This window comes from Scyliorhinus torazame, chromosome 1 (genome assembly GCF_047496885.1).
Source record: "Scyliorhinus torazame isolate Kashiwa2021f chromosome 1, sScyTor2.1, whole genome shotgun sequence".
NCBI classification, from domain to species: Eukaryota; Metazoa; Chordata; class Chondrichthyes; order Carcharhiniformes; family Scyliorhinidae; genus Scyliorhinus; species Scyliorhinus torazame.
Window position 1 is genome coordinate 328282764 of NC_092707.1, and position 24908 is coordinate 328307671.

Consider the following 24908-nt stretch of genomic DNA (forward strand, 5'->3'; position numbering starts at 1 on the left):
GGACATTGACTTAAAACAAAACATTGCATTATAGTTTGCATCCAAGGGGCAAGAGACACCCTTGATCACCCAATGGCACCCTGTCTTAGGTAACATAAACAGAGATCATTCCAGTCACTTGTTAAATAGTCCTGATTATTTTAATGTTTCAACGATATTAGAAGTATTTTGCTAATGGATTGCGGATGATTTCCAGGTGGCGCTTAAATTCTAAATAAACACTGCCATAACTGCATTAAATCAATTTTAATTCTAGCAACAGCTAACAAATCCAATCAACAAAAGCTTGGTATTTTCAATTTGTCAGGCCATGAACTCACTACCAAAGATTTCCTTCTAATACCCATTTCATGTTCCATAATTATTGTGTTATCATTCTTAACGTCAAGTTATAAAAGTGGTATTCTTTGTATGCAGAATAAGATTAATCTAATTAGAGAGCAAAACCCTAGCAAGCATTCCAAAAATTTAACCTGAACCAGCAATTTCTAAAAAGGACACACAAACAAGATTTTGTCAAGACCACGTTTATAATGTATCAGTACATTGAAATGTTCAAATTGTCACTATACGAAGTTGGAATAACTTTGGAAAATTACAAAATGCAATATTTACAATAGCAATCAAATTCCAGTTGAGGAGTGTAACCGTGTACAGATTTTCACTCACAAAACAAAGAAAATGGTGCATAGAACTACACCAGAATCACAGCCAGAATTAGACTGGCAACAGTACTAAAGTAAACAACGACGAAAAAAAACACACTACACAAATCAAATACTGAAAAAGAAAAGTGTTAGTGCTCAAGGTGAGATTTCTTATTCAAATACCACATATTACTTTTAAATAAAATAGTGACACAAAGATTCATTTCTAGATGATTAACATCATCTGATTATGTTAACACCTGCCTCACTTACAGCTCTTCTCACTGCACTACTTCAATATATTTATACTCATAACTAAAACCCCTGAATTGCTGTACCCCAACCAACGTGCACAATTTTCATTACCTGAGCCATATCAGCCTTGTCAACTGATGAACAGATATTAGAGTGTTTGAAGTCAGTAAGAGGACACAGGGCACCTGAAGGTGTAACTTGGAATATTGTTTGCAAGTCCAACCTATTGGACTAAAAGATTTTGAAACGGTTACAATCTTGTGGGGGGAAAATTCTTCACTGATTTTAGTTACATCTCTTAAATAAACACACTTTTGTATTATACACGATTATTTGTACAACCCAAGGATCATCCTCCCCCACAAAATTTATTTAAAAAAAGAAAAAAAAGTTTATCCAGCTTTTCTACCACCTCTCAAACATTCTACCCAAATTAAAGTACATAAATACAGAAATTGAATAATTTGCTCTAAGAAACTGGCATTTTCAGTACTCTGGGACATTTGTGCAAATCCACAGTATTTCAGCAGCAATTCTGATACACAGCAAACGTAGAAATCAAATGCACCAAATCATTTGTGAATACATCCCAGCCAGGTTTAGTCCGAACAAAACAGTACGGTCTTAGCTATAAAACCACAGTATTGTCTTATGAAATATGTGGTCTTTACATTTATTTATGGATTCAAGCGACTGCAGGAAATAAAACACATTTCTGTTGTGGGTAGTGAGATGTCAATCTTTGATTAACACAAGAATCGCCATATTACCAATTTGGTCACAGTACACAGCTTTAAAAAAATATATTTATCCTGCCTATCTTGAGCATCAACAACACTTTCGGGATGTTCTCAAAGCATCCCTGAAGAGGTCAAACATACCCAGTGACTCATGGGAGACCCTGTCTTGTTACCAACCAAAATGGAAAAGGTTCATTCGGGAAGGCACTAAAAATATTGAGAGACTTTGTCAGGAATATGCAGAGGTGAAGTTGAGGCATCGGAAGTAGAGTACAAACCTCCAAACAACCATCTACCCAACCCTTCAAGAACCACCTGCTCTGCATGTGGAAGAGTCTGCAGACCACACATTGGACTCATCAGCCATCTCAGAACTCACTGAACCAGAGTGGAAACAAGTCATCCTCAATCCCCAAGGACTGTCCAAGAAGAAGATAAACCTTACCTGGAGGCAGTTTCTTCAAAACAACATACACTTCATTCAACATTCGTCGAATAATTCTAAACCACATCACTTCCATACCTTCACTTCAAAAGATATCATTGTTTCATACCTTTTACTGACAAGCCAGTTCTATAGTCAATAGTAAGTTTCCTAATAATTGTAATGATCTGTGATCCAAGGATGAAATTAAAATTATTGCATTGTATGTAATTTGAACAAATAAGGCTTAAAATAGCAACAAATCTCATTTTCAACTGGCAACAGAAATTAATCAATTCTTCTTGTTAACTTGGGGAGAGCAAATTACTACTGTACCAACTGAAAAAGCTGCAGCAGATTTTAAATAACCATCCCTATAAACCATCCTATAATTTCAAATGGACAAGATCAAACTGCTGATAGACTGAAACAAAGTCTTTCGGGTCATCTCAAAGTGTAAAGCACATAGAATTCTTACTTTCCTCTAAATAGGAATTCTATGCTTGAATTTTGGTCTAATAAATACTCCTTAGTGGTATCACTGGAACTCTCAGTATGAAATTTACTTTGGCTTCAAATCATTCCCTCCAAGAACTAAAACAAAGTCCTAATTACCAATGTATAAAGTCTTTTCTCATATTTATCAACATTAGACCCAAAATGTTGTACTTGCTTTGTAATAGTAATGTTACGTCACCCACATATGGTGACCAAATCAAATTATTCTTCTACTGACTACTGGGAGATATCTTCAGAGTTAAATCACTTTCAAAAACGTACCCAAGTTTGAGACTTTGTATGAAACTTCTTCCTCCAGAGTAGAATATACTCAACGTAGGTATAGATTAAAACAAGATTTTACCATAAATGTGTTCTAATTAGCATCACAAATACATAATATCCAACAGTAAAAATATGTACAAGCTCAATCAGTTGTAGAAGCTGTGTATGTTCATGAGATAGATCCAAGTGTGTTTGAAATGGAGGAGCATAGTTTACATGCAGGAATATTTGTGAACGAAACAAAACAATTTGAGGGACAAAAGTATTAAATTGATCCCAAAAAAAGATTTGTTTCAGCACTTATATTCTTGTAAACCATTGGGCAAAACATTTAAAGCTTCTAATGATTTGTTCTTCGGGTGCACACTATGTTTTATGAAAGTTCATGCCACATCCATCATGAAATGTTACTGTTTTTTTTCTCACTTTCATTAAATTTGAATCTTAGATGAAATTTATTTTCCAGAAATTGCCTACAAACTTCTTTTAAAGCATCACATAGCCTAGAACCTATAAATGAGGACTTCGTGCCTATAAATGAGGACTTTGTGCCTAAAAAAATTTCCAATCTTCAACCATCTTTAAAACGCAAAAACAAGCCTGATCTCACATTTTCTTCCTCCCCACCATTCTAAGATTAGCTGAATTGCGTAGCCACTGGCTGTAAATTTACTTAAGCTCCTCAATGTAAAACATAACATAATTTCCACAAATGATGTCACATTAAAATCCAAAAGTACTTCTACAAAAGGGAGCAAAAAAAAGTAAGGTTTAAAAACTGCAATGAAGATATGGAAACTGAAACCTGCTCCAATTTTGAGGAAATTGTATGCTTTTATCAAAATTTCAGTGGAAATCATTGTGAGATTTAGAAGTGTGTCATATAAAGTGTTAACATGGTGCCATTAGATTCATCAAAATTTATGGTAATCATTACACGGAATTAATGTTTAATAAAAGTTGATCAATTTATATTTCTGCAGCTTCCTCACACCTCCATTCAGGCTAATCTCAAACTGGCATGGATTTGTTAGTCTACAAAAGTACTGGCTTAAAACTTCAAAGTAATGGTTATCAAAATAGCAATGGAGGTTACAGAAAAAGCTACAGTATGTTTTCTCCCCAGCTTTTGACAAAGTATTTTTTACTTGATCACTGCGTAGCAAACGCTCGTTGGGTACTTATCTGTAAAATGCTTTTATGGAGGAGAAATCAAAGACAAAAACCCATCCAGATTTTGTATCCCCCGCCAACAGCAAAGTAGAAGTTACAAAAGTCTACCGGAGTAGTTTAAGTATATATGCCTGCTGAACTCTCGCCACTGTAAAATACATGTGTGCAGTCCAAATACCTTATTCTGTTTGGAACAACAGTGTATGATGCCAAATTGGACTATCAGAACTTCTGGTAGCAACCAATTCCAAAAATGAACTTAAAAATAAATCACTAAGCAGTACATTTCTAGTCATTCATTTGTTTAGTATGCACTCAACCTTCAATGTACTGGTTCAGAAATCAGATTCCTACAGATTTGGTTGATTTTTTTTCCAAAATAAGCCCACACCATTTGTTCTTGCATATTTTTGTATATTTTTTTTACAAACTGGTCCAGAGGAAAGCTATTCCTCCACAAGGCAGAAACAAAGTTATTGGCTGGGGTACAAATGCATGTCAGTGTTAAAACATTACTTACGATTACCAGTTTTATAATTAACAGGATTGATGCATGGATTAACACAGATCATTCTGTATCAAAAACATTTTTACTATCTAATAATTTAGAGAAATACAATTAATGCAATCTTGCTAGAAAGGATAAAAGGTCACATTTTAACCACACAAAGCAAAATTACCCATGCGTAATACCAATTATTAGGTTTAACACTCTGTTTTCAGTGGGCTGCTTTCCACACCACAACCCTTCCTCACCTCCCCCAGTTTTATATAGCAGCAACACACATTGGTGGGGACAAAGCATTTTGCAAGCTGATGTACAACTGTCACATCAATCTATATAAAACTGTTTGTAGAAAAACCTAAGTAATTTCCCAAAATGCTATATCGCCTTTAATAATAATTAAATACATTTTTCTGCTGACATAGTCAGTGATGCACTATCCACATTGCTTGTCACAAAGCTGTGATAACAGATTCAAGTAGTTTCCGATCAGCTGTCCACGAGTTTGCTTTGGAATGTGCCATTTGTAAATCAACGAGCAGTGGAACAAGTTCAATAACATCGATGTTATCTGCCACGGTTATTTTAACTCAGTGCCAATCAATTCCAGTTGACAATCCCAAAATTTGAAGTCAATAAAGTACCACATCACTTTTAAAGTTAGGTTGGCTAAATTTACACAGCTGATTCATATTGTGTGTCTTTGTTTTTTACTGCATTGTTGCCAGCTTCATTTATTTCAGTCCTTACACTGGGGTGTTCAGGAGATTCCCTGATGACCTCGAGGGAATGAGTGGATGGAGTTTCCAACTTTAAATCGCTAGAGGACTTCTCCCCATTGCCGCAGCATTGCTTTAAGGCACACTGAGTCTTGCACGGCAGTTCACAAAGAGAAATACGTGATTCAGAGTTTACTGTAGCAAATTCTGGTTGGATGGTGGTGGCATGGATTCCTTCATCGTGGAAAAAGTCTTTAATGCGTTTTGCTACATCCATGTAAGCAGTTGGGTCACGGCATTTAATGTGGGCTGTTGCAATAATCCTACTACCAGCTAACTGCCAGACATGAAGCTCATGTACAGCAAGGACACCGTCCAAGTTGCGCAGTTTCTCATTTAATAACTGCATATCTATTTGTTTAGGAACGGTTTGTAATAGAATGAGAGCAGATTCCTTCAGAAGAGGATAGGTAGTGTACAGCAAGATACATACCATAATACAGCATAATGTGGGATCTAAGAACAATACCCAGCAGGGTCCAGCTTCTGGAAAATTTTCACTATTTTCAGACATGTTTGACTGTGTGCCATTTAGATGTTCACGATCAACACAATGATCATGCAGACACTTATTAATGCATGGGCCATTTTCAGGACATGGGTTCCAAACAAAGTAAAATATCAGTGCATTTACCACCACTATAACAGAGCCAAGGGCATCTCCTAACACATGGAGAAAGACACCACGCATATTCAGTTGCGATGCAGACTCATCAATGTCTCGAAATTCATCACGATGGTCATCAAGAACAGAAATTCCATTTAGTTGCAGGCCCTCCATACTATTGTCCCTCAGTAGATCTATATTGAAATAAAAACATTATTAGACACAAAAACATTTAAAGAATGCAGATCTACAGAATTTCTTTCTCCTTCTCCCCACCTTATGTCAATTTTTATATTTACTGCTCTCTTTTGATTTCCCATATAAAACTATTCCTAGTACAACAGACATCTGCTGTAAAGTCCACTGGCAATAAGTCAGGAAATGACTGTTCAGGGTGTGCGTGACCTGCCTCAGGATTGTTCCTCATATGATACATCTTACAATACAAAATCACAATCCATTCATAGAAACACAGAAAAGAGTAGGCCATTCGGCTCTTTAGTCGCTCCACCATTCATTATGATCATGGCTAATCATCCAACTCAGTAACCTGTTCCCTCTTCCCCCCCCCCCCCCACCTTCCCCATATCCTTTGATCCCATTAGCCCCAAGAGTTTGATCAAACTCCTTATTTAAAACATACAATCTTTTGGCATCAACTGCTTTCTGCGATAGCAAATTACATTGGCTCACCACTTTCTGGGTGAAGTGACTTTTCCTCATCTCAGTCCTAAATGATTTACTCCATATCCTTCCACTGTGACACCTGGTTCTGGACTATTAACGGGGCTAAAGGTAGACAAGTCTCCTGGCCCTGATGGAATGCATCCCAGAGTGCTAAGAGGTGGCTAGGGAAATTGCAAATGCACTAGTGATAATTTACCAAAATTCACTAGACTCTGGGGTGGTCCCGGCGGATTGGAAATTAGCAAAGGTGACACCACTGTTTAAAAAAGGAGGTAGGCTGAAAGCGGGTAATTATAGGCCAGTGAGCTTAACTTCGGTAGTAGGGAAGATGCTGGAATCTATCATCAAGGAAGAAATAGCGAGACATCTGGATGGAAATTGTCCCATTGGGCAGACGCAGCATGGGTTCATAAAGGTTCATAAATTAGTGGAATTTTTTGAGGACATTACCAGTGCAGAAGATAACGGGGAGCCAATGGATGTGGTATATCTGGATTTCCAGAAAGCCTTTGACAAGGTGCCACACAAAATGTTGCTGGATAAGATAAAGATGCATGGCATTAAGGGGAAAGTAGTAGCATGGATAGAGGATTGGTTAATTAACAGAAAGCAAAGAGTGGGGATTAATGGGTGTTTCTCGGGTTGGCAATCAGTAGCTAGTGGTGTCCCTCAGGGATCAGCGTTGGGCCCACAATTGTTCACAATTTACATAGATGATTTGGAGTTGGGGACCAAGGGCAATGTGTCCAAGTTTGCAGACGACACTAAGATGAGTGGTAAAGCAAAAAGTGCAGAGGATACTGGAAGTCTGCAGAGGGATTTGGATAGGCTAAGTGAATGGGCTAGGGTCTGGCAGATGGAATACAATGTTGACAAATGTGAGGTTATCCATTTTGGCAGGAATAACAAAGAACAAAGAAATGTACAGCACAGGAACAGGCCCTTCGGCCCTCCAAGCCCGTGCCGACCATGCTTCCCGACTAAACTACAATCTTCTACACTTCCTGGGTCCGTATCCCTCTATTCCCATCCTATTCATGTATTTGTCAAGATGTCCCTTAAATGTCATTATCGTCCCTGCTTCCACCACCTCCTCTGGCAGCGAGTTCCAGGCACTCACTACCCTCTGTGTGAAAAAACTTGCCTCGTACATCTACTCCAAACCTTGCCCCTCTCACCTTAAACCTATGCCCCCTAGTAATTGACCCCTCTACCCTGGGGAAAAGCCTCTGACTATCCACTCTGTCTATGCCCCTCATAATTTTGTACACCTCTATCAGTTCGCCCCTCAACCTCCGTCGTTCCAGTGAGAACAAACCGAGTTTATTCAACTGCTCCTCATAGCTAATGCCCTCCATACCAGGCAACATTCTGGTAAATCTCTTCTGCATCCTCTCTAAAGCCTCCACATCCTTCTGGTAGTGTTGCAACCAGAACTGATCACTATACTCCAAGTGTGGCCTAACTAAGATTCTATAGAGCTGCAACATGACTTGCCAATTCTTATACTCAATGCCCCGGCCAATGAAGGCAAGCATGCCATATGCCTTCTTGACTACCTTCTCCACCTGTGTTGCCCGTTTCAGTGACCTGTGGACCTGTACACCTAGATCTCTCTGACTTTCAATACTCTTGAAGGTTCTACCATTCACTGTATATTCCCTACCTGCATTAGACCTTCCAAAATGCATTACCTCACATTTGTCCGGATCAAACTCCATCTGCCATCTCTCCGCCCAAGTCTCCAAACAATCTAAATCCTGCTGTATCCTGTGACAGTCCTCATCGCTATCCGCAATTCCACTAACCTTTGTGTCATCTGCAAACTTACTAATCAGACCAGTTACATTTTCCTCCAAATCATTTATAATGAATAACAGCAAATGGATTATTTAAATGATAAAATATTAAAACATGCTGCTGTGCAGAGAGACCTGGGTGTGCTAGTGCATGAGTCGCAAAAAGTTGGTTTACAGGTGCAACAGGTGATTAAGAAGGCAAATGGAATGTTGTCCTTCATTGGTAGAGGGATGGAGTTTAAGACTAGGAAGGTTATGCTGCAATTGTATAAGGTGTTAGTGAGGCCACACCTGGAGTATTGTGTTCAGTTTTGGTCTCACTTGAGGAAGGACGTACTGGCACTGGAGGGTGTGCGTAAGAGATTCACTAGGTTAATCCCAGAGCTGAAGGGGTTGGATTACGAGGAGAGGTTCAGCAGACTGGGACTGTACTCATTGGAATTTAGACGGATGAGGGGGGGGCGGGGGGGGGTCTTATAGAAACATATAAAATTATGAAGGGAATAGATAGGATAGATGCGGGCAGGTTGTTTCCACTGGCGGGTGAAAGCAGAACTAGGGGGCATAGCCTCAAAATAAGGGGAAGTAGATTTAGGACTGAGTTTAGGAGGAACTTCTTCACCCAAAGGGTTGTGAATCTATGGAATTCCTTGTCCAGTGAAGCAGTAGAGGCTCCTTCATTAAATGTTTTTAAGATAAAGATAGATAGTTTTTTGAAGAATAAAGTGATTAAGGGTTATGGTGTTCGGGCCGGAAAGTGGAGCTGAGTCCACAAAAGATCAGCCATGATCTCATTGAATGGTGGAGCAGGCTCGAGGGGCCAGATGGCCTACTCCTGCTCCTAGTTCTTATGTGCTCCGCCATCAGGAACATTCTTCCTGCATCTACCTTGTTTAGTCCGGTTAGAATTTTACAGGTTTGTATGAGATTTCCCTCTCGGTCTTCTAAAACCTTGTGAATATAATCCTAACCGACTCCATCTCTCCTCATATGTCAGTCATGCCATCCCTGGAATCAATCTGGTAAACCTTTGCTGCACTCCCTCTGTAGCGAGAACATCCTTCCTCAAATAAAGGAGACCAAAACTGCAAACGAATATTCAAGGTGAAGTCTCACCTAGACCCTGTAGAATTGCAGACATCCCTACTCCTGTACTCAAAGGCCAACATACCATTTGCCTTCTTTACCACCTGCCGCACTTGCACCATTCGGCTTTCAGCAACTGGTGTACAAGTTCACCCAGGTCTCGTTACACATTCCATTCTCAATCTATAGCCATTTAGATAGTAATCTGCCTTCTGTTTTTGTTACCAAAGTGGATAGCTTCACGTTTATCCACATCATACTGCATCGGTGATGCATTTGCCCACTCACTCAATTTGTCCAAATCACACTGAAACACCTCTGCATCCTCCTCACTGCTCACCCTCCCACCCAGCGGTGTGTCATCTGCAAATTTGGAGTTATTACATTTAGTTCCCTCATCCAAATCATTAATATATATTGTCAATAACTGGGGTCCTTACATTGATCCCTGTGGGACCTCACTAGTCACTGCCCGCCATTTGGAAAAAAACAAACACTTATTCCAACACTTCATAGATTATCATAGAATTTACAGTGCAGAAGGAGGCCATCCGACCCATCGAGTCTGCACCGGCTCTTGGAAAGAGCACCCTACCCAAGGTCAACACCTCCACCCTATCCCCATAACCCAGTAACCCCACCCAACACTAAGGGCAATTTTGGACACTAAGGGCAATTTATCATGGCCAATCCACCTAACCTGCACATCTTTGGACTGTGGGAGGAAACCGGAGCACCCGGAGGAAACCCACGCACACACGGGGAGGATGTGCAGACTCCGCACAGACAGTGACCCAAGCCGGAATCGAACCTGGGACCCTGGAGCTGTGAAGCAATTGTGCTATCCACAAGGCTACCGTGCTGCCGTTCATTTCTTGTCTGCCAACCAATTTTCTATCCATCTCAATACATTACCCCTAATCCCATGCACTTTAATTTTACACGCTAATCTATTATGTGGGACTTTGTCGAATAATTCAGAAAGTTAAATAAACCACATTCACTGGTTCCCCCTCATCAATCCTACTGGTTACATCCTCGCAGAATTCCAGCTGATTTGTTAAGCATGATTTCCCTTGCGTAAATCCATGCTGACTCTGTCCAATCCTGCCACAGTTTTCCAAGTGATCTGTTCATAACTGACTTGAGCATTTTCCCGCTATCAACATCAGGCTGACTGGTCTACCATTCCCTGTTACATTAGCTGCCCGCCAATCTGTAGGAACCATTCCAGAGTCTACAGAATCTTGGAAGATAACCATTCTAATAATAATCTTTATTAATGTCACAAGTAGGCTTACATTAACACTGCAATGAAGTTACTGTGAAAATCCCCTGGTCACCACACTCCGGCACCTGGTCGGGTACACTGAGGGAGAATTCAGAATGTTCAATTAACCTAACAAGCACCTCTTTCGGGACTTGTGGGAGTAAACCCACACAGACACGGGGAGAAGGTGCAGACTTCACACAGACAGTGACCCAGCCGGGAATCAAACCCAGGTCCCCGGATACTCCATGTAAGCCATTTAACCCCCTTTGCCTGTTCTACCATACAATGCTAGCATTAGCTGATTTACAACCCAAATCCATACTCATCCTGCTCTCATATCCCTCAATATCTTTGGTTAATAAAAATCTATCAATCAGTTTTAAATTCAACAATTGATTCAGCATCAATTGGCATTTGTGGAAAAGAATTTCAAACTTCTACCACCCTTTGCTGCACACAATACTCCAGGTGTTGTCTAATCAGATGTTCATAGCTGAAGTACAATTTAAATAGAATTCCTACAGTGCAGAAGGAGGCTATTCAGCCCATCAAGTCCGCACTAACCTCTAAAAGAGCACTCTACCCAGGTTTACTCCCCTGCCCACTCCACCCTATCCCCGTAACCTAACCTGCTCATCTCTGGACACCAAGGGGCAATTTAGCATGGCCAATCTACCTAGCCTGCACATCTTTCCACTGTGGGAGGAAACCAAGCATACACTGGGAAAATGTGCAAACTCCACACAAGACAGTCACCCAAGGCTGGAATCGAACCCAGGTCCCTGGTGTTGTGAGGCAGCAGTGCTAACCACTGCCACCCAAGGATTCTACCTCTTTTTATTCTAGTGCTGTGGATATGAAGGTCAGCATTACATTAATCTTTTTTAATTATATTATTTAAATATCTTCTGGGAGTTCTTTAAATAATATTCATAGGCACTCCTCTGTCCACTATTTTGGCCACCTCTTCAAAAATCTTAAGCAGATCAAGCATACCCCACCTTTTTACAAATCCATGCTAGTCCTCTCTGATCAGCTGGAAGTTAGAGGTGTTCAATCACCCTATCTATAATTAGAGACTCTAGTAATTTCCCGACAGATATTGTAGGTTAATACTTCTCTCGCTCACCTTTATTAAATAGCAGTTAAGGAATGGTTCCCAAATAGTTACATTAATTTTGGCGTCTCTGACCCCAATTCAATATTAGTTTCCTTGGGATTTCCAGCATGCTGAATCTTCCTTTGTTAGAACATAGAACATAACAGCGCAGTGCAGGCCTTTCGGCCCTCAATGTTGCGCCGACCTGTGAAACCACTCTAAAGCCCATCTACACTATTCCCTTATTGTCCATATGTCTGTCCAATGACCATTTGAATGCCCTTAGTGTTGACAGCATCACCATTTTAGTTTTCAAGCGGGCCCACATTGATCCTGACCACTTCTTTTATCTCATGCAATAGTAAAAATGTGATTTTGATAATCATCATCCCTTGCAAATTTCTTCTCATACTTCCTTTTTGTAGAGTTCTTGCTATCTGTTTTGCCACACTTTGCATCTTTCCCACTTTCTCGGACCTATACTGCCTTTGAATGTTTTTTATTTTAATTTTTACCTCTTGTCCATGATTGTCCTTTTTGGCAGGTAGACCTCTTGCCCAGGAGTTTAATTTGGTTCTACATCACCCCACCTCCCACTGAACTTCTGCCATCTTACTAGTCAACAGATTTGTTCAGTTTACTGCAGACAGTCACTGTTGTATTCAAGTGAAGCCAGCCTCACTTAAATCTAGAACCTCTTTAGTGGCTTTGCTTTTTCTCCTTTCCAAACACTATATTGAACTCAGTCACATTATGACCACCTTTCAATAAATGTTCACACACTATTAGGCTAAGCAAATCTGGCTTATTACTAAATCTAATTTGCAGGCATCTTTCTCGGCTCAAAGACATTGAACTGGATTTTGCATGCCCCTGCATGACATGTTTACTGGGGGAGGGGCTGAACACACAAAAATAACCACTAAACTTACCCTTACACCCCCCATAACCCATAATGGGTGGGAATCTGCCAAAACCATCTCTTCCCAATTCCCCAGACTTACTTGCTTTGGGATCTATGAGCCTTCAGCTTGGGCTTGCTAACAGTTCCGGCAGCGTGCACTTAATGCACTCGTGGCACTGCTGAGATTGGTGGATCTACCGGCCAAATGATACATCAGCAGCACCCAAGGGTGGATTTCTTCCCGTTGTTTGGGGGGGGGGAAAAGAGAGAGAGAAAAATCAGGCCAAGTCCCACTGTCAGCCCATTTAGTCTGCCCACAGTGTGTTGCAGGTACAAGGTGGACTAGGGTGGAGCACGTTTGGCTCCACACTGCCTTTGTGTCTCTGCCCAGTGTGCGTGGGGTGGGGTGGGGACACACACACACACACGCACACGCACACACGCACGCACGCACACACGCACGCACGCACACACGCACACACAATGCTGTCCATTGTTGCAGACATCTTCAACACACAGGAAATTCACTAGCTTTCTGACATGTGCTAGTCTGCACAAAGGTTAACCCCCTCCCTCAACATGCACTAGTCTTAAATCCTTTCCCATTTCTTAATTCAGCCCATAATGGCTCCAACTGCCTGTTTACCTCTCATTATGGCCACCTACCCTTGAAGTGATTCCATCCTTAATGGACCCCCCCCACCATTTTTCCCACCTTTCTTATGGACCTTATAAATTGGCATATTTAAAGCCACCTGCTCGAACCATTTCAGTTTATGTAGCAGGTGTTAGATTGGGAGGTACATAGGACAACCTGCCCCTGAAATCCATTCCATCATTCAATGAAATCATTGCTAATCTGCACCTTAACTTAGCCGATGCCGAAATCGGGAAGTGCGATCGGGCGGAGAATAACTTCCAATGCCAAAATAGTGGCAGGCGCCGGTGAGACGACAAATCGCGATTCTCCATCACCTCAAAAACGGCGTCAAAGCGTTTCACTCCACGCGTACTTTAAAAACCTTTTGCATATCATTAGTGTGCCCACCCGCGATTCTCCGCCTCAGATGGGCCAGATACCCGAGGGCATGGTTCACATATGCTATCAAAAATCACAAACCTGGCTGCTGAGAGAGACAGATGTGTACAGACAATGGGCGGAATTCTCTCCCCCTACGCCGTGTGCGAGACTCGCCCGGGCACTACGCAAGTCCCGCCACGCCGCCCCGACGCGATTCTCCCACCGCCCACCCCAAACCGGCGTGGCAAGAATCACGGCTGGCCGCTGGGAGAATCACAGTTTGCCGTTGGTAACGGGCGAGCGGCGATTCTCCGGCCAGGATGGGCCAAGCGGTCTGCCCAACACGACAGGTTCCCGCCGGTGCCATCCACACCTGGTCGCTGCCGGCGGGAACAGCGCGGGAACGGAACGCTGGCGGGGGGGGGGGGCGGCCTGTGGGTGGGGGGTTCCTGCACCGGAGGGGGCCTCAAAAGGGGTCTGGCCCATGATCGGTGCCCACCGATCGGCGGGCCGTCCTCTCTGGAGGAGGACCTCCTTTCCTCCGCCTCGCAAGATCCATCCGACATCTTCTTGCGGGGCGGCCGCGGGGAGGACGGCAACCACGCATGTGCGGGTTGGTGCCGGCCAACCAGTGTATGCGCGGGTGACGTCATTTACGCGGCACCGGCCGCATCATTTACACGGCGCCATGGCCCGGCGTGCGTAAATGACGCGGCGCCGCTCCTAGCCCCCCTGGGGTGGTAGAATAGGGGGCTGGGAGTGGCCCCCGACGCCGGAGTGAAATACTCCGGTTTTCACTCTGGCGTCGGGATTTAAGTCTCCCGATGGGAGAATTGCGCCCAATGTCCAACATCGCCATTCTTCACCGACAGTCGTGGCGCTGGCCAGGGGGCTTGTGCCAGGGCAAGTAGTGAGGGGTGGCCAGGAGGTGGGCTGTGGGGTCGGAGTGGTCAGGTATGCAACACCATTACCGCAGCCGGCAAGTCAGCCAAGTAGCTGCGAATGACACTGACAGCCCACTTTAAACCTGGTGCCTTGAGTCGTATAGGTGTGTCCCCCTGGGGTACCCTCCTGGAGCTCTCTGGACCCAGCCGACCCATAAGCTGTATGGGCGCTCCCGCACAACCTGTCCCATCTTTTTGGCTTTGATAAGTGTGTGTGTGGGGAGTGTAAGTAATGTTTATGTGCGGCTGCAGCTCGTCAACCCTGAGAGTTTGGACACGGCCCCAGCGAATACCGCACCGTTTCTCATTGCAATCGATGGTGTTCCATGCGGCACCAGTGCTAGCCCCTCAAAAGGTAGCGGAATCAGTGCAGGTGCCGCGCCAATTTTTCTGTCGTAAAAGTCCAGGGATTCTCCGTTTCAGAAACTGAGAATCCCGCCACATATGTTTTCATACTTCTCGATAATCAAGTTCTATTGATTTTAGATTTAAAAGCATCAATTTACTACTTTCTATGGGACACAGTTCCATATCCCACCTCCCACCCTACCTCATACACAAAGAATCATTTTGCAACTTCTCTCCCAAATGGCTCAGCTCAGTGGAACGTATTTCTCTCCACTTATCAATTCCTTTCAAAATCAAAAAAAAAAGAAATCATCCATTAACCTTCTATATTTCAAAGAATATGAGCATAGATTAAGTAATCTAACCTTAGGAACTCTGGTAACATTCTGGGAAAGAGTGCAGCAAAGATTCACAAGGCCAACATATTTTTTCCAAGTTCCAAGGAATTTGACCCAATAGTGATGAAAGAATAGCAATATACATCCATGTCAGGATGTGTGTCTTTGGAGGGGAGGTGATAGTGACCTATTACTTGGATGCTATTGAGTTTCTCGAGTGCCGGCCCAGATGCAATCATCAAGGCAAGTGTGGAGTATTCCATCACACTCTGACTTGCGAAGTTGTTTTTAAGAGTCAATGCAGAATACCCAGTCTTATACCAGTTCTAGTTGCACAGCATTTGTGATTATCATAGAATTTACAGTGCAGAAGGAGGCCATTCGGCCCATCGAGTCTGCACCGGCTCTTGGAAAGAGCACCCTACCCAAGGTCAACACCTCCACCCTATCCCCATAACCCAGTAACCCCACCCAACACTAAGGGCAATTTTGGACACTAAGGGCAATTTATCATGGCCAATCCACCTAACCTGCACATCTTTGGACTGTGGGAGGAAACCGGAGCACCCGGAGGAAACCCACGAACACACGGGGAGGATGTGCAGACTCCGCACAGACAGTGACCCAAGCCGGAATCGAACCTGGGACCCTGGAGCTGTGAAGCAATTGTGCTATCCACAATGCTACCGTGCTGCCCTTTATTCCAGATTTTTATTGAATTCAAATTTTACCATCTGCAATGGCGGGATTTGAACCCAGATCCCCAGAGCATTTACTGATCCAGTGATAATACCACTCTGCCACCACCTCCCCGTTTGTCCAGAGTGGTTTCTAGCCCATGGCGACACCCAGGAGATTGAAGTTGGGGAACATTAGTGCCAATTTGGAGGGGGTCAGATATTACATATTACAAAATGCATTCAAAAAACATATGCAAAATATTTACATCCTTTGAATCATTGAATAGCCTTTTGTGCTGTAAACCATTCAGCCCGTCCAGTTAGTGCCAGCTTTCTGCAATAGCATTTCAGTTACTGCTACTCCCTGGAATGCTACAATTGTTTTTGCTTCAGATGTTTCTCCAATCTCCTTTTGAAAGCCATGATTCAATCTGCCTCCACCCTCCTTTCAGATGCTGCATTCTAGATCGGTAAACATTCATTGTACAAAAAATGTTTTGCTCATCTTGCCTGTAGCTCTTTTGCCAATCACTTTAAATTAGTCTCCTCAGGTTCTTGGCTGGGAATAGTTTCTCTCTAGACCCCTTATAAATTTGCACACTTCTATTAAGTCTCCTCTTCTGTAGGAAAACCCCCAGATTCTCCAGTCTATTGACATAGCTGAAGTCCCTCATTCTCATAAATCTTTACTACACCCTCTGTAAAAAGTGTTCCCATCTACCCTAAAATACAGTGCCCTGAATTGGACACAATGTACTAGTTTGGGCCGAACCAATGTTTTATAGAGATCGGTCATAAGTTCCTGGTGATCTTACAGGTACCTCTATTCTTTTTTCTGTAAAGTACAGGATCCCACATGCTATTTTAACCACTTTCTCAATCCCCTGCCAACTTCAACAATTTCTGCACATATACCCTTAGGTTTTTGATTCTGCACCCCATTTAAAATTGTATCTTTTAGTTTTTATTGCCTCTAGTCATTCTCGCTACCAAACTGTGTTAAACTGTATCTGGTCATGAGTCTACTCATTCCAACAGCCTGTTTAAGCCATCCTGAAGTCTATCACTATCCTCACAATTCCTTCTTCTCAGTTTTGAAATTGTGCCATGCACATCCAAGTTATTAATACAGATCAAGAAAACAATGTGGGCGAATATACATAAAGCTGGTGAATCCATTTGTTCAAATTAAATAAACCGGTCCATTTACACGCAATCACTCGGGTTTTTTTCCAACAAATTAATTTGCAGGATGTAGATGCCATTGACAAGGTCAGGATTTGTTTCCCCATCTCTGGTTTCATACAACTAGTCAATCATGCTGGTGTGAGTTGTACTGTACTTGAATGGTGAGTCAGGTGTCGAACAACTACATAACCAATCAGCTTAGCCCTTTTCTAACATTCGAGCATGGCAGAAAATCTTTTCTTATGAGCATCCAGTACAACAGAGCTATTTCTTGTTTTTAGATCAAATAATTCAACCAAGTTAGGAGGCCAATCTCAAGTCTGGTGACTATTTTTGCATGTTTCAGTATTAATTTAATATTGGTGTAAAATTAGGGTGGCACGGTGACTAGCATTGCTGCCTCACAGCACCAGGGACCCGGGTTCGTTTCCAGCCTTAGGTGACTATCGGTGTGGAGTCTGCACGTTCTCCCACTGTCTGCGTGGGTTTCCACCAGGTGCTCGGGTTTCCTCTCAGCCCAAAGGTGTGCAGGTTATGTAGGGTTAAAGTGATTGGTTGGGGGAGTGACCTGGGTAAGGTGCTCATTCAGGGGGTTGGTGCAGGTCAATGGGCCGAATGGCCTTCTTCTGCATTGTAGGGTTTTATGATTCTATGTATGCTGTGTCTTTAGTGAGTTAGGATATCTTTCTATTTGCAATCAATCTCCCAAAAATACTGAGCAATCTGTGTTAAAAGCAGTTAAAATACTACAACTGTAAAGATGAAAGCTGCAATCTTTCATTTGATTAAATGAACTGCAGTAATATATTGAATTGCAGGATAAAGCTAATTATTTTAACTTATCTAATTTAAGAGCTGAAGATATGTTGATTCTCAAACATTTATGAAATTAGATGATACAGCTAAGAAAGTTGTAAAAAAAAAAAAACAGGCTATTTGGCTAAGCTTTGCTGTTTCAAACGGTATTTCAAAAGTCATGTACTAACTTCAATTACCTGTGAGGAGGTTGAAAGTTTATTTTATCTTTAAGCTATGACTCATCCCACAACCAGAGTAAGAAACAATAACCCTTTCATACATACTTCTCAATCAGGGTTCACAGAATTTGCACAATACAGAATGAGTTGACTACATTTCCCGCTCTTTAAAATTTCAACACCTCTGTGCAGAGCATTTTTGGGAGTTCAGTCAACTTGCGAGTCACTTACAAGGAAAATAACCACAATTTACAAAGAGACAAGAAGTCATCAAATATAAAGCTTTCATAAGCGGGAGGAGGGAAATTGAGTGATTTTTGTTAGTTATTGGAGAATGCAATGTGCTGACAAGTCGATATATGCATCTTTTAAGAGAAAGTTGGATAAATATTTGAAGCAGAGGACTATATAGGCTAGGGTAGAGTGCAGATTTTAGATTGCTCTAGGTTCCTTCACATTTCTATAGTTCAAAAGTCCCCAATTCCTTTCATTTTACTGTAATTCAATATGTATTTAATACCAAGATATCATGCATCATTATATGTTTGAATATCAAAACTATTAGCATATGTACAGCAAAATAATTTTTTCCCTCTTTAAACAATCTCGCCGTCCAATTGGGAAGAGGACTAATTTTGAATAGGGTGCAAAAGGTTTGTTTTTAAAAAAGTAAAAATTATTCAATTCAATTCCAGGCCTACATTCAAATGAACATTTTGTAAACAAGATTAGTCATTGAGAAACCAAACAGAACAAACTGTGGAATGTATCAACTGAGATACTGTGTGTCCTATTGTATTTAAATAGTAATGTAATTTAATGCAAAATGAACAACCAGTAAGATTACAGCTTAGTCAAACTATGTTTACCTTTTAGACATCTAGAAAAAAATAATCTACCACAAATTCTATTCCAATCTCTACTTCAGTTTATAAATCACTGTTTGTCAATGTGCTGTAGTTTGCAGTCTAGCATTACCATTAGTGGTTGGATGACGAGATATAGGCCATAATACTCAGCAGCTCAAGTTAGTGAAATAAACCCAATTGAAAAAATATGCAATAGGTTACATCTTTGGCAGTCTAAAACCAATGATTCCATCAGCTTAAAAATATTCTATTCACTCTCAATCACATATATAGACCAGGATTCTCCCGCAATTGGCGGGACAGCCCGACGCTGGCTCCAAGAGAGGTGCGCACCACTCCGGCGTCGGGCCACCTGGAAGTTGCGGAACCCTCCGCACTTCCGGGGGCTAGGCCAGTGCCGGAGGGGTTGCCGCCGCGCCAACCGGTGCCAAAGGGCCGCCGCCGGCGTGTTTTCTGTGCATTCGCAGGGGGTTTCTTCTCCGCGCCGGCCATGGCAGAGGCTTACAGACGGCGGCGTGGAGGGAAAGAGTGCCCCCACGGCACAGGCCTGTCCGCAGATCGGTGGGCCCCGATCGCAGGCCAGGCCACCGTGCCCCCCCCCCCTCCCCCAAGGGGCGGATGTTCCCCCCCCCCCCACCCAGAGGACTCCTCTAGCCGTCCTCCAAGCCAGGTCCCGCCGTGTGGAACCATGTCCATTTCACGCCGGCGGAACTGGCCAGGAATTGCCAGGGGGAGCCGCTGTTAACGGCCCCCGACTGGCGCAGCTTGATCCCCGCCCCGCCCGAAAACCGGCACCGGAGAATTCGGCAGCCGCCATCGGAGCGGGATTCATGCCGCCCATCGGCAGGGGGTCTGAGAATCCTGCCCATAATCTCTACAAAATCAGACATTGCATTTCCTAGCATAGAATCATAGAATTTACAGTGAGGAGTTGTCTGGTGCCAAGGTTGAAAATAAAACAAATGAAAAAAATCTGATAAAATGTAAGGGCAGGGAGAGGAATGAAACTAGGAACCAGATGAGTGTCTTTTGATGAAGTAACGAAGAGTAGATGAAGAAAGTGCACAAAAGGCTTGGAGAACGTACATTAAACTACTTGTATAAAAAACCATAGCCCATGAGATTAAAGGGAGGTTAGCAGCGTGAATAAAAATTACCGAAGGGCATAAAAAAAATCAGAGTAATGGTGAATAGTTGTTTTTCAAATTGCAGGGATGTGTACAGTGGTGCTCCTCAGTGCTTGCTATTAAGACTTTTGCTCTTTTGATGTATATTAATGTTGAGACAAGGGTATACTGGACATATTTCAACATTTTCAGGATTACACAGAAAGCAGAACTGCAGTAAACACGGGAGTACCTGACTTAAAGAGGACATTGACAGACTGTCAAAAGGGGCACAGCAGATATTTAAAGCAGAAGTGTTGTGATCCATTGTGATAGGAAAAATTAGGAGAGGCAATACAAACTAAATATTACAAATTTTAAAAGGGTTGCAGGAAGAGAGAAACCTGGGGATGTACTGCATGTACATTTTTAAAAATATATATATATAAATAAGAGTACCCAATTATTTTTTCCCCCCCAATTAAGGGGCAATTTAGTGTGGCCAATTCACCTACCCTGTATATCTTTGGATTGTGGGATTGAGACCCATGCAAACACGGGGAGAAATGTGAAAACTCCACACGGACAGTGACTCGGGGCCAGGATTTAACCCGGGTCCTCAGCGCTGTGAGGCGGCAGTGCTAACCATGGAGCTATCGTGCCGCCCTTCTGGCAGGGCAAGTTGAGAAGGCTGTCGAAAAAAAAACATGGAATCCTTTGCTTCATAAACAAGAGGCATGAAGTCTAAAAACAAGGAAATTACCGTAAACATTTATAAATCACTGGTTAGGCTCCAAGAATATTTTGTTCAGTTCTGGGCACTACCTTTAGGAGAGATGTCAATGGCTTAAGAGAGAGTATAGAGGAGATTTACCAGAATGATACCAGGGATATGCAGCTTTAGACATGTGGAAAGATGAAGTACAGAAACTACACAGCCTCCTTAATGTAGGTAAGGTTAAAGAAGGCTTAGAAGAGGTTCAAAATCATGAAGGATTTTGAGTGTAAATAAAAAGAAGCAATTTTCAAGGATAGAAAAATCAATCACCACAATACACACATTAAAAGGTAATTTGCAAAAGAACCCCAAACACAGCAAGCTATGAACTGGAATGCAATGCCTGAAAAGGGTGGTGGAAGCAGGTTCGATGGAGAATTGGGTAAATACTCGAAAAGGAAAACACTTGCAGAGCTATGGAAAAAGGGAAAGGGAATGAGACTATAGAAAGATCTTTTAAAGAACTGGCATGGGCACAATGGGTCAAATGGCCTTTTGTGCTGCATCATTCTCCATGTAATAAATGGTGAAATGATCAGACATGAGAGGAAACTGCAAGAAAAACAGGCCAATGTTTTGAGACACAAATGCCAATAATGTCAGTTTGAAGGACTAGGTGATAAAACATAAAAGAGAACTTGCCAATCACCTTACATCAGTGGCCTTACTATTCAAAACTGTGTACTCAGTGACCTGAAGAAACCTTACACATAAAACTAAATACGATACAATTCTGTATTTACATTAACCCTTGCAACATCCTTGTGACATTCCAAATCTCATGACAAAACAATTAATCATTTTGAGGTGTGATCATTGTTATGCAAGAACCATTTGCAGTCAAGTACACATAGCAAGTCCCACAAAAAGCAAATGAGAAAAGCTGACCAATTAATAGATTTGTTTTGATGATGATGGTTGAGGAGATTAATTTTGACTAAGACCACTTGTTCCTTTTTTAAATAGTGCTATGGAATGTTTTACATGGACCTGAATATTAGGCTGACATCTCCAATAGTGCAGCGGAGAAGCTATGAGTGTTAATAACGGAGCCAAGCCAAAATCCAGACAAATTGGTGAAAATTAATCAAAGGGTTCCAACACGGTGCTTCTAAACCCCCTCGGATTATGGAATATTTTCAAAAATACAGTTGCCTTAAATAAGTGGGCAAACTGTGAAGCAGAGTCAATATTTCAACATAAAATAACACCAGTCTCATGTTGCATAAAGAAAATGGTGGGTATCATATCAAACCATTGTGCCTTTTGCTTCTGATCTTTTCCTCATGACACTGTAAAAGAGCCAGATATCAGCCATGGGTATTTATGGATTTCATGTACAAAGGTAGTCCACACCAACAAATTATGATGATGTTCAATAGGGAAGATGTAGATATTTTCACGTTAGAGTCTAAAACTAGATGCCACAATATAAAATAGTGACTAATAAATCTAATAAAAGGAATTCAGGAGACTCTACTCAAATTGACAGTGTGGAATTCACAACCACATGGAGTGGCAAGACAAATAACATGCATTTAAGGGGGTGCTACTTGAGCGCACAAGAAAAATGGAAATAGAAGGATTTGTTGATATTGTAAGACGAAGTAAGATGGGAAGAGACTTGTGCAGAAATGTACTGACATTGCGCTGTTGAGTCAAGTGGCTTTGCTGTGTGTTGTATTTCCCAACATCCTCAAAAGTAATTCTCATAAATGCATGTAGCTTACATGTAGAGTTATACATTAAATTGTACCGATCTGCACAAATTGATTTTCTTTGGCAATCAAAGCCAAATTTGTTGGGCATCATTTGAACTAGATAAATCAGGTCAGCAAGGACTGGTACCTTGCACTATGCCCAATTCAGGAAACTAAAGATTTTATATTTTTTTTTTATAAATGGTACTGATAAACATCAACACCACCTTGGTTATACTGTAGTTCTTGCATTAGAGCAATGCAAAAAAAAGCACACAATTGAAAGCCCTGTAACTTGGTGGAGTACAATGCTAGACATTCGTTGCAAATCGCAAACATTACAAATTATTAAAATTTACTCCAGGCCCCAATTCAGTGCCTTACAGTTTAAATGGTCGCAACGTTTGCTTATTCGATTTTGGCCAACAAGTGTAGAACAGGATGTTATTTGCCTTGCTTTAAGCCGCTGCCTGAAGCAAATGCCAAGGATTCTCAGGGAGGTTGAACCCTCATTAGAATAAATGTTTTTTCACTGGGATTTGTCGTGCGGACATAATGTGGCACTGGGTTCAGATGGGTTGGTTACAGTCCTGCGTCTCGTAAACAAATCTGCCGCGACATTTTGCTACCAGCAAATGGATACAACTAAAATTAACCTTTCACATTCCCCGCGATGTGGCAAAGAAGCAAAGAGAACAACTGGTTTTGTTCTGGCAGATTGCTTATAACGAGCCAAGATTGCAACCCCGTCCACAACTGGGCTGGGCTCCAGTTGCATGCCCGGCATTGACTACAATATGAAATATGTGCATCTACCGTTAACAAGTCGGGGGTCACCGCCTTGACACGTACCGAAAACGTCCTGTTTGTCGGGGTTGACGCCGTTGATGGCGCTGCCGCTGACGAGGATGTTGATCTCCTCCTGGTCGCAGACGTTAGTCCCGTTGCCGGACAGTTTGTCGGCCTCGGCCCTCTTCTTCCGGCGGAGCCAATGGCCGCTGTCCGAGCCCGAGATGTGCGAGTGAGAGTGCGAGTGCCCGTGGGCCGCCCCTCCGCCGCCGCTGCCGTGGAACATGCAGAGCCCCAGCAGGTTGACCAGCAGGCCGGCGGCCCCGACCCCGATCACCACCACCGCGTTGTGGATCTCCCGCGGCTCGCTGAAGCGCTCGATGGCCTCCAGCACGATGGTGAAGCAGAGCGCCGTGAGGAAGACGGCGTTGACCAGCGCTCCCATCACCTCGGCGCGGATCCAGCCGAACGTGTTCTTGGCCGTCGACTGCGTCTTGGCGGCGAAGCGCACGGCGATCAGGGCCACCACCAGGGCGATGACATCTGACAGCATGTGGAAGGAGTCGGAGAGCATGGCCAGCGAGCTGGTCAGCCGGCTCACCACCACCTCCACCACGAAGAAGCCGAATGTCAGCCACAGCATGCACATCAGGCGCGCCCGGTTCGGTTCGCAGTCCATCTTCCCTCAGTCTGACAGCAAGGCGAACGGCCGGGGGGGGGGGGGGGGGGGGACACCGCGGCGCCGTTCCAAGGAACAAAGGGCCGTTTAACGTCTAAAATAACGGCCGGAATTTGAAACGAAATAAAAGGCACGGGGAAGTGGTAAGAGAGACCTAAGCTGAAAGTTCCAGAGGACGGAGAAACAGCCCTTTCATTGTTTCGCCCAATCTGTAACTATGCAGGCGGTTATAAAAAAAACTTTTGCACCCGGCAGATTTTTTCTTCTCTGCGCACGGTATTCCTTTTCAGCACGGACCCATTCCTCTCCCCCGCCCGACCGCCCCCTTTGACCAAGCCCCGCCTCCAGCCGGGCCCGATTGGCCAAAGCTGATTAACGGCCGCTCCTCATTGGTCGGCTCGTCTGCCCACTCTGCGCACCGCTCCACTGGGTTTAAACGCGCGGCTTGGCCTTCCCCTCCTATAGCCTGCCCCAGCCATTGTGACGCCGCCGCCGCCGCCTCCCATTGTCCCCGAAGTCAATCCACGGCCAATGGTGTCGGCTCCATTCACCCTCACCTTCGTAACCGGGCCTCGATTGGCTACTGCTTTCAACCTCTTCCTCTTTCATTGACTGATAGCGGTGTCAATCAAATCCGGGACAACATCGCGCTCACCCATTGTCCTCGCCGTGCGTTGTGCTGGTTGGCCTGTTTTGTGGAAGAAAGCTCCAATCCCGAACGCTTCATTTA

The 24908-nt window shown here is 43.0% G+C and overlaps 1 protein-coding gene across 2 annotated transcripts; it reads right to left on the reverse strand.

Moving 5' to 3' along the window:
- Positions 1 to 511: 511 nt before the first annotated feature.
- slc30a1a (solute carrier family 30 member 1a) lies at positions 512 to 24479 on the reverse strand. Of its 2 annotated transcripts, none has more exons than XM_072508477.1 (2): positions 23527 to 24479; positions 512 to 6107 (listed from the first exon to the last, which is right to left on the reverse strand). In XM_072508477.1, exons 1-2 carry the CDS (start codon positions 24176 to 24178, stop codon positions 5203 to 5205), a joined length of 1557 nt encoding a protein of 518 aa, XP_072364578.1. In that variant the 5' UTR covers positions 24179 to 24479; the 3' UTR covers positions 512 to 5202. The 2 variants fall into 2 exon arrangements, with proteins under 2 accessions (XP_072364578.1, XP_072364588.1); XM_072508487.1 differs by having other exon boundaries at positions 23563 to 24477.
- Positions 24480 to 24908: the final 429 nt, after the last annotated feature.